Below are 15,995 nucleotides of genomic sequence, written 5' to 3'. Positions count from 1 at the left end.
GTTGTCGGAGATGCATCTTCTAAGTTCACTGATGTGTTTCTTGCTCCTCAACTTTCCACAAATCTTATTTATGTTGGTCAATTAGTTAATAACAATTGTGTTGCTAATTTTTCTGGTGATGGTTGTGTTGTGTAGGACTAGGTAATGTGGGAGCCGATCGCGAAGGGACCTAAAGTAGAGCGCTTGTTTCCACTACTTTTGCCTGTTCCAGCACTTTCTCCAGTTTCTTCTATTAAGTATTTTGCTTGTAATAATGTTTCAAATCTTAGTATGATGTCGCATCGTCGTTTAGGCCATCCCAATATTTAGATCTTATCTCATGTATTGAACTCTGGTTTACTTGGTAATAAAGAACGTTCTTCTTTATCTTTTGAGTGTGCTTCTTGCAAACTTGGTAAAAGCAGAACTCTTCCCTTCCCTTTGCATGCTAGTAGAGTTTCTCAGTGCTTTGATTTTATCCATAGTGATGTTTGGGCCGATTAGTTCACATGAAAAATTTAAATACTATGTGACTTTCATTGATGATCATAGAAAATTTACTTAGGTCTATTTTCTTCGCTCTAAATTTGAGGTTTTTCATACTTTCACTCTGTTTCTAGCTTATGTTGACAATCAATTTTCTGCTTCTATTAAGACATTATGCACAGATTCTGGTGGTGAATATTTGTCTACTGAGTTTCAGGCATTTTTGGCTTCTAAAGGTAATATTCATCAACATTCATGTCCCGCTATTTCCCAACAGAATGGAGTAGCTGAACGCAAAAAACGTCATCTCCTAGATGTGGTACGTACTCTCTTGTTGGAATCCTCTGTTCCATCTATGTTTTGAGTTGAGGCTCTGAAAACTGCTACTTACTTGATTAATCGTTTACCTTCTCAAGTCCTACTCATGGAGACTCCCTATTTTTGCTTATTTGCTAAGAAAAGTAGTTACAATAACCTCCGTACCTTTGGTTGTGTATGTTTTGTTCATTTACCTCCTCATGGGCGACATAAATTCTCTGCTCAATTTGTTCGATGTGCATTCTTGGTATATAATGTGTGCCAAAAGGGATTTGTTTGCTATGATCCTACATTACATCTTACACACATTTCTAGGAATGTTATTTTCTTTGAAAATCAACATTTCTTTCCTGTGTCCTCCGTGCCCTCCTTTTCTACTGTGATTCTCCCCTCCTTTGAGGAGCAGTTCTCGGATCCTCATCAACTCAATTCTCGTTTTAAACCAAGTGTTGTGTATATGCGACGCTCCTGCCCACAGTCTCTTCTGGCGGGTCATCCTATATCTTGATCCTACCATGCTCCAAATTCAGTCAGTTGCAGCACCTCCAGAGCCTTTGGTACGTCACTCTCCTCGAGTGTCTGTACCCTCGGATAGGTATGGGTTTTCCTCTTCTAGTTCTGGCAATTTTGTTTCAGCCCTTGCTGCTGCATTGTCCAAGTTAGATATTCCCACATCCTACTCACACGCCGCCAAGCATGATTGTCAGTGACAAACTATGTAGGAAGACATTGCCGCTCTAGAGGCCAATCACACTTGGGACATTGAGCCTTGTCCTCCCACCATTGTTCCTCTGGGTTGCAAAATGGGTTTACTTTGTCAAGGTTCGATCTGATGGAAGTTTGGATCGTTACAAAGCTCGCCTTGTTGCACTTGAGAATAATTAGGAATATGGTGTCAATTATGGAGAGACCTTTGCTCCTGTGGCTAAGATGACTACTGTTCATACAATGTTGGCTATTGCTGCTTCTAGTGATTGGTGACTACATCAAATGCATGTCAAGAATGCTTTTCTTCACGGGGATCTTAAAGAGTGTATTTATATGAAGCCACCCCCGGGCTTGTTTCCCTCTCCGACTTCACATGTGTGTAAGCTTCGTTACTCTCTTTATGGTCTCAAACAAGCTCCAAGGGCCTGGTTTGATAAATTTTGCACCACTTTATTACAATTTTCATTCAAGTAGAGCAAGTATGACACTTCATTGTTTCTTCAGAAATCAGACATGAGTATTGTTGTTCTTTTGGTTTATGTTGATGATATTGTGATCATTGGTTCCGATTTTGCTTTACTTGCTCAAGCTCAAGGCTCATCTCTCAGAGTCCTTTCATATGAAAGATCTTAGGTCTCTCACATATTTTCTTGGTCTTGAGGTGCATCATAGTCCCTCTGTTATTTCACTCAATCAACACAAGTATGTTAGTGACTTGGTGGCTACAGCTGGCCTGCAGGATGGTACTATTGTTGATACTCTCATGGGATTAAATGTCAAGCTTCGCAACGAGGAGGGTGACTTACTAGCTGATTCCAGTTTATACTAGAGGTTGGTGGGTAGCCTTGTCTATCTCACCATTACTAGACTGGACTGGACATTTCTTTTGCTATACAGTAAGTCAGCCTGTTTCTTTAGACGCCTTGTCATCTTCATTTGGATGCTGTCTGTAGGATCATACGCTATGTTTAGGGCACTTCTGCCTATGGTTTATTCTTCCCTGCAGGCAATTCTACTCGCCTTGCTGCTTATAGCGATGCTGATTGGGCTGGTTTTGCGGATACACGTCGCTTCATCACTGGTTGGTGTGTGTTCGTAGGTGATGCATTGATCTCTTGGAAGAGTAAGAAGCAAGATAGAGTTTCTAAATCATTGACGGAATCTGAATACCGGACGATGTCTCTTGCTTGTTCTGAAATTATTTGGCTTCAAGGTTTGCTTGTTGAGCTAGATTTTTCTGAGATCGATCCTACACCTATACATGCTGATAATGCGAGTGCTATCCAGATCATGGCCAATCCTGTCTATCATGAGCGCACGAAGCATATTGAAGTCGATTGTCACTCTATCCGTGAAACATTTGAAGCTCGTGTTATCACTCTTCCATATATTTCCACTAAATTACAAATTGATGATACCTTCACCAAGGCTCCCAAGTCTCCCACTCGTCATCAACATTGCTTCCTAAGTAGCAAATTGATGCTTGTTAATCAACTTGCATCAATTTGAGGGGGGCTGTCAATGAAACAGAAAACAGCAAAAGCATTGCTGTCCACACTTGTTTCCTTATTTCAGCCCACAATTATTTCCTTTTTTCTCCATTCATTATTCTGTACAGTTAGCATATATTTTTGACAGATTATAGTTTACATTTATAGGGCTAGAATCATGCTGGAACTTATTTGCTTTCCATGTATACATTCTTGTAAAGTCTATATACAATATACAGAACTCAAGGCCAAACCATTCGGCCATTCACACAATACTTGGACATCTATATGAGTGTCAGATCCATTGTGATCTGAAGCTCTTTTGTTTCTTGTTCTTCTTGAAACAATGCCCTACTTTCTGAGGCAGATGGTACTTGTGTCAAGCCTCACCAAAAATTCATGCCAGGCATAGTTTCTTCCATCCTTGATTCGAAGGGTAAGTGCTTTCTCACACATTGTAAGAGGAGGTTAGGCGGAAGAAGGCTTGTTTGAGCTGTTATCAGCTTGCTATTTGGAGGCAAGAAGTTGCAAACCCAAATAGTGTTCTCGACCAGACCAAGTGAAAGAAAAATACAACTATTAGAGATTCTTATATAAAAAGACTAGAGATGAAATTTAGGGAGATGTAGTCCCATTACCTGGATGTAGTCATAGAGGCTCTCTGAGGAGTAGGATTCCAAGGATGCCTTGTCAGGGAAGATGGCAACGTTTCTTGAATGAGGTGGGATCTCTAGCACCAATCGACACAAGAATCGTAGATGGGGCGATGTGGGGGTTATTGACAACATTTGTAAATTGAGCAAAAAGGAGCCTGAGGCCTTTTAGTTGGTTTAGTTGGGGAAGGCTTGGCCTATGTGCTGGGAATAATGCCTTCCCAAGCCTTTGCATGATGTATACAGAAACTAAAAATTGAGAGAACATGGATGGGCAAAACAATCATCAATAATCATGCATGGATGATGTACATATATGTTCCCACTTCTAGGCCTTGGACTAGTGCATATTGAGCTTCACATCCTTTGTGGGTTCCTTCCACTTGGCCCTCAATGGCCACTCTCCTTACAGAGTGCAAAAGGGTACTTGCCCTTCCAATCATTGATGGAAGATTCTATGTTTGACAGAATTCTTTGTGGGACTTGGCATAAAAGCACTCCCAGCTCTGAAAAGTGGGGAGTTGTTTTAGGCAGAACAAGAAATGGAAGAGCTTCAGATGGCAAGGGATCTGATGCTCCTGGAGAATTATGGTGAACCCAGCAAGGATCTGCATGAGTTTGGAAGGATTGACAGAACTAATACAAATGATTTGCTGCAGGTGAGATACGAGGCATTTATCCTAGATGTGTGCGTTATCTAGAATTGTGGAAGTATGTGTAAGAAAAGAATGCTCATGTCTTTGTTCACTTTGAAGTTGCTAGCTTGTTTTGGAGTAGTCAGTTAGGTATTTTTGGGGAGGTTTGGATTTGTCTAGCTAATGTGGAAGGTTTTATGATGATAGATTTTTTTGGTTTTGGGAGGACTAAAGAAAAAGGAAAATTTGTGACTTTTGCTTGGTTCACCATCATTTGGGTGTTATGGAATGAAATAAATGAGAGCATCAGGCAGGGGAGGGGGGTGGGGTGGATAATTTTACTCCTGATTTACTTCAGGAAAAAGTTGTGTTTTAACATCACCTTGAGCTTTTCTTTTTGGTGTGTTGGGGGTTTTCTTTGAATGATTTGCATCATGACTAATGACTGCTGATTTAATTTTTACTTTTTGTGAGGATTCAAGTCCTCCCCTTTTGCTTATTTGGAGCATGCCTTGTCATTCCTCTATTATTTTCTTCACTCTCTTAATAAATCTTCTTTCATACATATATGCACACAAACGCATGTGCATGCATGCTGGAATTTCAGATGCAAAAGGTGCAAGATATTAGATTGGCTTTCAAGCTGTGATGATATTTTATACCCCGTTGCACATTTCCTTGCCTAGTAGACCTATAGACGACACAGTTTCCTTATTTTTCGATCTTTTGAATCAAGTGAACTTTTTACTGAGGATTCTATTAAGATTTTCATTTACTTCGTAGTGCTTTCACAACAACAATGATCTTTGATGATTCTATTTTGTTCAATTGGTCAGCTTTTTTTCCTTTTATTTTATTTAACTTGTTTATTTGTTTGTCTTTAGGAAAGACACAATTGATCAACCATTTTCGGATCAATGACAGTTGGTACCTTGTGGATTTGCCGGGATATGGGTATGGCTAAGACCTGATAATTAATATCCATATCAATTATCATGCACTATCGTTCTAGTTTTTGTAGAAAATTTGAATTAGGTAAAATGCTGTTAAAAACTTGTATTCATCAGCTGTTGGAGCTTGTGCTGAACACATTGAAGTTCATGGTATACTAAGTATAGAGTGCTATGGTAGTATTTGTTTGAGCCCTTGGTTTACTTGTTTTGAAAATTTCATGGAAAGATAATCTAAATCCTTAAAAATTCAATGCCTTGAGAATTTTGAAATGTTCTGAATGTAAAGTACTTCATAAATTTTCCTTTTGTCATCTGGATCACTCAAGCACATTTACAGTGACTGCATTAGGACTTGAATCCACCAAGTTAGGCTCCTGTATTTCCATATATCAAGAACTTTTCCTTTGTAAGACTTACAAAAATGAGATTTTAAATTTTAGGTTATTTTATTTAATGCACTATTTTTTAATCTATATATATATATTGTATTGGTTAGATGCCTGCTATCAGTTCTTACTTCTTACTCTTCTTGCTGCCAGTATTTTAATCAACTAACTTTTTCTGTATCTGAATTACTTCCTGGCCATATGTTAACTTTTCCCCCTAATAGAAGTCTGCACTTACAGAAGTGAAAAGAGGAATTTTTACTCTGGCGTTCTTGTTGCGCATTATCTTGTGCCATCTGCAGTATCTATTTGTTCAGTGTCGGCAATTGTGTCCTTTCAGTTGCATTGTATGCTGCGAACAGAACTGGCTTGAAATGTTATTGAGTTTAAACCAAAGACTTAGCTTGGATGATTTGGGGGAAGCATTCAGCAGAAAATATTGAAGCTGATAATATACCACTCCTTTTCTCGCCCCTCTCACTTCCCCAGCCATCCCCTTCCGTCTGCCTATTTTGCTTACTGTTTAGAATTATGTCACTTTGAGTCTAAGTCATTTAAATTTATTCAAGAAACCTTGCAAGTTAAGCTTATATTTCTGAATCAGTTGAGCCATGTGATGAGTGCCATATTTGCATGTAAATTGAACAGGTATGCATCTGCTCCACAAGAACTTCGTACAGATTGGGATAAATTCACTAAAGGCTATTTCCAAAACCGTTCAACTTTGGTTTCAGTGTTCCTTCTTATAGATGCCAGCATCCCTGCAAAAGAAATTGATCTTGAGTATGCTAGTTGGCTGGGTCAGAATCAGGTACTTCTGTTTATGTTTTTCCCGAAAAAGGAAGCAGGATAAACTATAATGACTGCATTAGATGTCAAGTAGCATGGATTGGATATCTTGCTATCATCCTCCGTCTAGTGTCTCAAAAAATCTTCTTCTTCTTCTTCCTCTCCTTCCTCTCTCTCTCTCTCTCCCGCACAATTATTTTTACATTTCCCCCCACTTTTTTAGTGGGATGTTTGGGAGGTGGAAACTCTGGCTTGTCTTGTCTAGTTCAAGCCTGAATCCCTGGAAGGATATATTCACTACGACTTCTCGGTGAGCATTATTTTTAATAAAAATCTCAAAATGACTGAAAACATGTAGGCCTCTGTGTCTGCACTGATTTGTCTCCCAACTGACCTGACCAAATTTTATCTAAAAGCCAAAATATATTTTTCCAAGAGCATCTCCATGTGAAATGAATTGGTTTAATTTTGTCTTCTTGAACCATGCCAGCGATCTTAATTGTGGTGGGTTGAAGGATAATATTTGCAGAGTCTATGTTGTTTTATTTCAGATACCCATGACATTAGTCTTCACTAAATGTGATAAGCGGAAAAAGAAGAGGAAAGGAGGTAAAAGGCCTGAAGAGAATGTTCAAGATTTCCAGGAGTTGATTCGTGATTTCTTCCAAACAGCGCCACCTTGGATTATGACCAGCAGTGTTACTAATCAGGGTCGAGATGAGATATTGCTGCACATGGCTCAGCTACGGAACTACTGGCTTGAACACTAGCAAAGTTCAATGATATAGTCGATTTATAATTTTTTGCTTTATTTTGTGTTGACATATTTGGGAATTGCTCATAATTTTGAATTTTTTTGGAATCATTGAAGTTTAATTTAGGAAATGTAAGGTCAGGAAGTGGGACTTAAGGTTTGGTTGTTATTGTAAAATCAGGGTTGATAATTCATTTTGCTAGGAAGTGCTTTATATTCAAAGTGGTTGCTGTCTTGTAACCGATCATATCTTGCGTCAACTGGACCAACCTGATGTGAAGGTATATATAAAAGATGTGCTCAAGGGAGTTGGGGCAAGCGGAGCACATTAGAACACTTAAGTTCTTGCCTTAATTGTTTTGTAGTTCCCTCAGCAGGGGTAAAATATGATGCTTCTTGTGGAATTGTCTTGATGTTCAAAGCAGCAATGCTGGGTCTCCTGTAATATAAAGCTTGGTTTTGTGAAAGATGGAGATGCCATTTTCTCTGCAATTTTGCACAAACATATGCGAGTTAAAGGCAAGTTACTATTAGTTTAAGTTGTGTTTTGTTTTGTTGCAATTATTTTTTTGAATTGAGAGAGTAATATTCATTACTGAATACATATACGGAACACTACTCACGGATGCAGTGGAAGTTTTCTTTACATTGAAACAAGCCTAGCCTGATATGGAGGAAATTTGATAAAATCATTCGAACCAGTCAAGGCTGATTTAGCTCAATAGTAAAGCCTGAGATAATCTCTACCCAGATGACCCAAAAAACACAATAAAACATTTACAAAGGGTCAAAATATCATAAAAAACAGAGATAGTATCCCAGCTTGAACAACATCCTCCTTGTATGTCATTAATGACTCCTTTACCATCAGTTAAAATCAAAATGGAAAATCATTGCTTCTCTTTGGCTGTAAGGAAATCTTCTCTAAGAGCAAGACTCTAGCTGGTAAGACTGATGAAGTGAAAAATTTAGATCCTTTGATAAACCAGAACTCATTAACATTCTCCCTAAAAGCCATACCTGCAGCAGCAGAAGAATTAGGTTTAAAACCAGCATCACAGCGAATGATGATATCAAAAGAATTATCCTTCAAAATATCAGATAAAAAATATCGGAAGTATCCTCATTTTCCAGATTAGAGAGGGGCCAAACAGAAAGACACTCTTGTGAAATGAAATGATGCTTTCTAAGATTCACTCTTGTAGGGATAAGATCCATTAATAGTTTCCAGAATAAAAATAAATTAAAATTTGGTTTCGCCCTCTACCTTTGGTAGCCTACATAACCATTTCTTTTTTAAAAACATGAGCTAGATCGTTACTAAAATGCTAGGCAAGAGGTGGGTTTTTTGTTTTTGTTTTTGTTTTTTTTTTTTTTTTTTTTCCCTAAACGTAAATAAAAGATGATAAGATAATTCAACTGAGGATACGCCATTTTTAGTAGGTGTCCATATGCATTTTATATGAGAATAGGAACTTGGAACTGACAATTTATCCGGATGTCTGCAAATCTCATTCGGGAAGAAGAAAGATAAGAAACATTTATCCCACTGCAGAGTGCTATTATTTCAAAGGTCCTAACCTTAATCTTGACACTAGTAATGGATTAATCAGCAAAGAAGTAGGAAAGTTAGGAATCAAGGTTCCTCCCATGGTGAAAAATTGCCATCACTTATGAACGAATACAAAACTTTTCCATAAGCGAAATGCCCTTATATTATAGGGTTTAGGAGCATGGATTTGGAGCCTTATATTTGGATTTGGAACCTTGAATTTGAACAAATTTCAATACAATTTTATGCTATATTTTATTCAAATTCAAAACATTTTTAAATCTAAAATCTCTTCAAACATAGCATAACTATGTTCTTCCAATACAAAGATGTTGAATTTGGACATTTTACTTTCCAAATTGAAGAGTTCCAAAAAAAAAAATGCCTTACAGATTTTGGCCCAAAGCGATTTGAGGTTTGTGAAGTATCCGCCAAACTTGTTTAAGCAACAAGGCTTTACTAAGAGACATACCATGAAGAGTGCTAGGAAAACATAAGGCATCCCATGAAGAGCAATGAGGTTTATCTTGTCTCCACTCTTTCAATCCCCACCAAAAATCCCTCAAATGAATACTAAAAAATTTACCTATTGAGTTAAGAACATTCCGATTGGTCATCTCATATACCGGTAGGTTAGCCCCCAGAGACTCCAACTTATGGTAAAAGGCGGGCTCGGGCTGCCAAGTTTCAGTTATACTTTTGAATTTATTGTAATGGTTTTGAAAAGCAACCACTTATCACTTTCCCCAAAATTAACACAAGTGCCCAAGCAACTTTCAATATTGCAAATTTTATGACTACCAATCCCACTAGCCATAAGTTCCCTTACCAGATGTTTGGATTGTGTTTGTATTTAAATTTATAATAGATTTGAATAAAATATAATACAAAATTGTATTAAAATTTATCTAATTTAAATTTAAATTTAAGGTCCAAAAATTACACTCTCAAATGCAACATTAAGGTCCAGGAAAATTTAGATTAACTGGCATGCAGATGTCATAGGGATTAATCCTTAATCTTGATGAGTTTTGGAGAATAGTTAAGATATTTTTTATCTCAAGAAGACAAGAAAAGGCTTCCAAACAGTGGTTGAACAAATAAGGAGACAAGGGCTCTTGTGTTTTGTTGCAATTATGGTGGTAGAATGATTTCTAAGGATATCCTCTTTCTATTAGTTTGCTGATGAATTTTTGAATGTCATTTGAGCATGCATTGTCTCTCTAAGTATTTGGCACGTGTGTTCCATACTCCATTCATTCTTGTAGCATAAGAGGACTAGTTTTTTTTTTTTTTTTTAGCCAAGTGTAGAATAATAGGAACTAATATAGGTTTGATCTTCAAAATGAAATGAGATAGGAATGAATAAAGAACATGAAAGCTAAAGTAATGAGTTGTATTCTATTATGTTTAATTCTATTCACTATGCACTTGGTACATAGGATGGAGCTGAATCAGATTTAGCATTTGTTCAAATTTCCATTCTTTTTCATGCCCTCTCACTCCTGTTTCATTTTACAAATCAAATATGATGCCAATTTTTGTCTAACATACATTAGATCTCTTCTTTAGGTCAGAGCATCCAAGTTTAAACATTTTTAATTTTTCATTTCAATCACTTTTGGGTGTGCGAATTAGTCCAAGAATGTAATTTGTAGCGAGACTTTTGGACAACACTTAATTTCACCAATTAGTTGAATACAAAAGTTATTTTTAAAGATTATTATACATTGTTGACCCCAACCTAGCAACATAAGATTTTAGGTGAAGTGATAATTTAATATGATATTAGAGCTAGTTAATTGGAGCTCCTAGGTTCTAGTTTCGTTGATTGTATTTATTGGGTGGTATTTAAAAATTATTATATTCCTTGTATTGGGTGTTATGAGGTGACAATACATTGCTAAAGATAGATAATAGAAAAAGGGACAAGTGATAGATGCTTGCACGATTCTAGAACGAAGCTGAGGAGGTCGGAGCTTCCCTTAACAAACCCTAATTTGAGTCAAGCAAACAAAAACTCTACAAATTGAAGAACGAGATTTGGCAAGGAGGCATAGCCATGTGATCTTAATTTCATAATTTTGGATAAAATAGTAATTTTATGCATTTATAGAGAAAAGAGGATTTTTGGTCACTACCACTTTGAAGTTTAAATTAAAAAAAAAAATATTGGAGAAAGTCATAATTTCATATCCCAAAGGGATTTGAATAACATAGAGTGCATCCTTTACAATGTGAAAGGAAATATATATAGGCCAATAATCGAACATTTGTGATTTTTGCTTAGATGACTTTTGTGCTCTGTTTGAAATTTTATTTTTTGACAACTCTGCTTGTTCCGTGTAGTTATATACTTCTATTATTCATAAAAAAAGAAACATAAAACAACATGGAAATAGAAATTCTCATGGTGAAATATGGAAATAGTTAATTATTTATAATTGTTCCATTTGATTAGTATATTATCTACTTTGTTTGAATCATGTGCCTTAAAACATATCACCTATTATATTTGTGAACTACTCATAGGCAATACTTATTGCATTATCATTTGAGTCTATTCTTGTTAAAATTGGAAAAAAATAATTTTCTCTATTGATTCTTGAATATTACAGGGGTATATATATACATGAGAGAATTGAGAAATGGAAAAGTGTATTTTTCTAAGATGGAAAGTGTATATTTCTCTAATACTCCCCCTCAAGTTGGAGCATGAAGATCCGTAATGTCCAACTTGCGAGATAAGTCTTGAAAATGTTCACGACCCAAAGCTTTGGTGAAGATATCGGCAAGCTGACTGTGGGAAGGAATATGCTTAGTGAAGAAGAAGTCAGCCCGTAACTTTTCACAAACTATATGACAATCGATTTCTATATGTTTTGTACGTTCATGGAAAACTGGATTCTGGGTAATGTGAAGAGCCGCTTGGTTGTCACAATATAAGAGCATAGGTTGGGAATGCGGTACTCCAAGATCATTTAAAAGAGTTTTGAACCATGTAAGTTCCCAAGTAGTGGAAGCAAGAGCCTGGTACTCAACTTCGGCGGAGGAGCGAGACACTGTAGTTTGTTTCTTAGTGTGCGAGGAAATCGAACTAGTGCCCAACTGAATGAAAAACCCAATGGTAGAGTGGCGAGTGAAGGAACAACTAGCCCAATTCGAATTAGAATAGGCGGAGACTTGAAGAGTATTGTCAATAGGAAAAAATAAGCCCTGTCCTGGAGAGGTCTTAATGTATCAAAGAACACGTACAACAACATCATAATGTGGTCGTCTAGGTTGGTGCATAAATTGACTAAGAATGTTGACTGAAAATAAAATGTTGGGACAAGTGATGGTGAGATATATCAAACGTTCAATGATTCGCTGAAACGAGCTTGGATCAGAGAAAAGATCACCATTAGTATTATTGAGCTTGAGATTTTGTTCCATGGGAAAGTGGGCAGGGCCAGCACCAAGATGACCGCTATCAGTGAGGATGTCAAGAGCATATTTTCCTTGATTAAGAAATATACCAGTGGGAAAGAGAGCAACTTCGAGGCCAAGGAAATATTTCAATTTGCCAAGATCCTTTAGTTTGAATTTTTGAGCAAGCATGACTTTGAAAGTACTAATATCAGAGAGATCATTATCTGTCATGAGAATGTCATCAATATAAACAAGTATAAAAGTAAAAGACTGACCTCGAGAATGGGTGAAAAGAGAATGATCGGCCTGAGATTGGGTGAAACCCCCTGCAAGTAAAACAGAAGATAATTTAGAGAACCAATTGTGAGAGGCTTGCTTAAGACCATAAAGGGATTTCTAGAGATGACAAACATGAGTCTCCCCTTGTTTGCAATAACCCGGTGGAAGGATCATATAAACCTCCTCATCGAGGTCACCATGGAGAAAAGCGTTGTTGACATTCAATTGAAGGAGATGCCAATTCTGAGCTGCAGCCATTGCAAGAACATGTCTAACAATAACGAGTTTAGCAATAGGAGCAAAAGTGTCATGATAATCCAAACCTTCTACCTGAGTGTAGCCCTTGGCCACCAAGCAAGCTTTGTGTCACTCTATGAATTCATTGGCTCGAAGTTTCATTTTGAACACCCATTTACAGTCAATTGGTTTTTTTCGAGGTGGAAGATGTTGAAGAACCCATGTATCATTGGTTTCTAAGGCTTGGATTTCAGAAGCCATGGCATCACGCCAATGGGAGTGTAGCACAACTTGAGAATATAAGGTGGGTTTGGGATGTTAGGACACAACAGAAAGAAAAACCAAATGTTGATTAGAGAAATGATGATAAGATAAAAAAGAGGAGAGACAATGAACCGTTCCTGAGGGACATCTTAAAACCTGTGAAGCTGTGGAGGATTATGGTAAAGTAGGGCAGATGTAATCAGCCAAGTAAGAGGGATGTGTGATAGCTCATTTGAGCCGTTAAGAGGTGGGTGGAGGGGGTGGTGGGGAAGGGGGTGAGGATGAGGGTGGTGGTGAGGAGGCCAAGTCAGAAGGAGGGAGAGATGAGGGACTAGGGTTAGGTGTGGTTGATGGAGTAGGTAAAGTGTAGTAATGATGTATATCAGAAATGGGAAGGGGAAGGACTGGAGGAGATGTTGGAGTTGGAGATATGAGATGATATGGAAAAACATTCTCTTCAAAAGTGACATCACGAAAGATAAAATTTTTTTTGTTTTCAAGATTGTAGAAACGATAAGCCTTATGATGAGTAGGATAACCTAAGAAAACACATCAAATAGCACGGGAAGAGAATTTATCGCGGTGTTGGCGAGTAGTATGGACAGAGCACAAGCACCCAAACACTCGCAGGTGTGTATATGATGGTGATTTTTGAAAAAAGAGTTCATAAGGGGACTTATGATTGAAGTTGGGTGAAGGGGTGCGATTAATTAAATAAGTGCCTGTGAGAATGCATTCACCCCAAAAAGAGACGGGAAGATTAGCTTGAAAACATAAGCACCGAGCCACATTTAGAAGATGGTGATGTTTACGTTCGGCAACACCATTCTGTTGAGGTGTATCCACACACATGCGCTCATGAAAAATGTCTTGATCATGGAAAAATGTTTGAAGTGGAGTGAATAGAAATTCTTTACCATTATCAGTGCACATGTGCTTAATAGTGCAATTGAAATGATTTTTAACCATGGCGCAAAAGTTCATAAGGCAAGAGAAAGTATCAGATTTCATGCGCATAAGATAGACCTATGTAACACACGAGTAGTTATCCACGATTGTTAAAAATAACGTGCACCAGAAAGTGAAACTGTAGGATAACCACCCCATATATCACAATAAATCCGATTAAAACAAAATATGCTCTTATTTGTATTTAAAGAAAAAGGTAAACTAGTGTGCTTAACTCTAGCGCAAACATCACAAGGCAAATGAGAAGAAGAAATATTTAAGATTTTTGGAATACATGAAATAGAAGGGTGACCAAGCTATGATGCCAAAGAGTAGTGTCAGAAACACGTTGAGAGTGAAAAACTAAAGCGGAGGGAGGTTTATAGTGGTAAAGCCCATCCCGTACTTCACACGTTCTAATCAGCCTCCTCGTTGATAGGTCTTGAAAGACACAAAAGGTGGGAAAAAATATAACAACACAATTGAGATCCTTGGTAAGTTTGCTGATGGATAATAAATTAAATTTAAATGAAGGCACATAAAAAAATATTAGAAAGGGAGAAAGTAGGAGAAAACCACATAGTGTAGGTATAAGTTATAGAAACGACGTCACCATTTAGAAGCTTAATGGGGCATGATTGATTGCGAAGCTAAATATTATCAAGAGAACACAAATTGGAATTCATGTAATCGGAGGCACCTGAATCAACAATCCATTCAGTGTTAGAAAAAGAAGCAGAATGGTAAGAGGCAAGATTACCGGCAAAATTGACAAAGTTGGTGTTCAAGGGTGATAAAAGATCCAGTTAACGGTATTGTTCGCTGGTGAGACTAGAGATAGCAATCTCAGGAGAGGTTGGAGAACCGGTGATAGTGTTTGCAGCCATTGAAGAACCAGATGCTTCCATAACGTCAGATCAGTTTAGATGAATCAAACCTCCCAATTAGGTCAGATCCAATCTTTGCAATGGTAAAAAAAAAATATAAATCTTCGAGTTGATAGCCTGGCCATAAGAATTGAAAGGCAAATGCAGCTATTGTTTAATTAGAGAAGTCGTGTGGTGTGAACGAACAAGTCACAGCAATTGATTTTGGAAGTAAGGCCTTGTAGCTTTTGGGTTAGTTGCGATCATGTCTTCTGAGAATATCGAGGATCAGCGGATGCTTAGAAGAAGGGGCAGAAGATTTCTTCCTGAAGCCAGTTCGACTCTCAGATGTAAGCAAGCTGAGATCCCATCTGCTGAAGGGTAAAGCTAAAGAACAGCAGCTTCACATTAATGTGAAAGATGAGCAAAGAGGCAATACTGCAGAGCAAAAAATAACAACACTACACACACAATACACATGCAATGCAGAATCACATCAGATTAAACATGTTTAGATGTTCCCTTTAAGACAACTCTCCACATATTCTAATCAATGTTTTGAAGGTAAATATGCATCCTTTGTTTCCATAAGATGTAATTGACACCACTGAAAACAAGAGGACGTGTGGAAGAGGGTCCCTCAGGGAAAGGGGTTATAGTGTTGTGAGCCATCTAAATCTTTTGCAAAAAAATGGTTAAGTCTGAGCTACTAGGCTCTGATACCAATTGTTGATTTTACTATAATCTCAAGAGGGGGGTGAATTGGTATTTAAAAATTTTTCTCTCCTAGGTCAGATATCCAGTACTAATATTACACAATCCTAGGGTCAATCTAAAGTAGATAATTAAATGAATCAATAAATGCAGTTGAAATTAAATTGCATAAATAAATTACTCAAGCAAGCACAATAAATCAAGTAGGACACCATATATTTTATTGAGGTTCAACAAATATGCCTACATCCCCACCTTGGATCACAAGCACAAAGATTACACTAAGGCTCACTTCACGGGTGGAGGGGCATTGAAATACAATCAGTTCAAATCAACATAGGGGCTAATCTCAACCTTTACAACCAATCCTTCTAGAGTGGATTAACGCCCCCTGAGGCCATGCCTGGAATATAGCAGATTCACAATACATTTGTGTACAAGTGTATGCTTCTCAAACAAGCAAATTTGTACCAGTATAATCAACACACTAGTATAATAGGATATGATAAGGTCAATGTAGTCTCAATGTATACTCTCAAATTAATTCTAGTATATCAATCAGAATGTGAGAGT

General features: G+C 37.4%; 1 protein-coding gene across 1 annotated transcript in view; it reads left to right on the top strand.

Moving 5' to 3' along the window:
• The window catches only part of LOC131150895 (GTP-binding protein At2g22870), a 38,222-nt gene extending 30,532 nt beyond the window's left edge, over window positions 1-7,690 (top strand). Inside the window, exons 2-4 of the mRNA XM_058101959.1 lie at window positions 5,154-5,223; window positions 6,257-6,419; window positions 6,949-7,690. Coding sequence (XP_057957942.1) covers window positions 5,154-5,223; window positions 6,257-6,419; window positions 6,949-7,167 — 452 coding nt within the window. The 3' untranslated portion in view covers window positions 7,168-7,690. The remainder of the gene's footprint in view (window positions 1-5,153; window positions 5,224-6,256; window positions 6,420-6,948) is intronic.
• Window positions 7,691-15,995: the final 8,305 nt, after the last annotated feature.

This window comes from Malania oleifera, chromosome 3 (genome assembly GCF_029873635.1).
Source record: "Malania oleifera isolate guangnan ecotype guangnan chromosome 3, ASM2987363v1, whole genome shotgun sequence".
In the NCBI taxonomy this organism is placed as follows: Eukaryota; Viridiplantae; Streptophyta; class Magnoliopsida; order Santalales; family Ximeniaceae; genus Malania; species Malania oleifera.
Note: the sequence above shows the minus strand (reverse complement) of the source record. Positions and strands in the feature narration are given on the sequence as shown.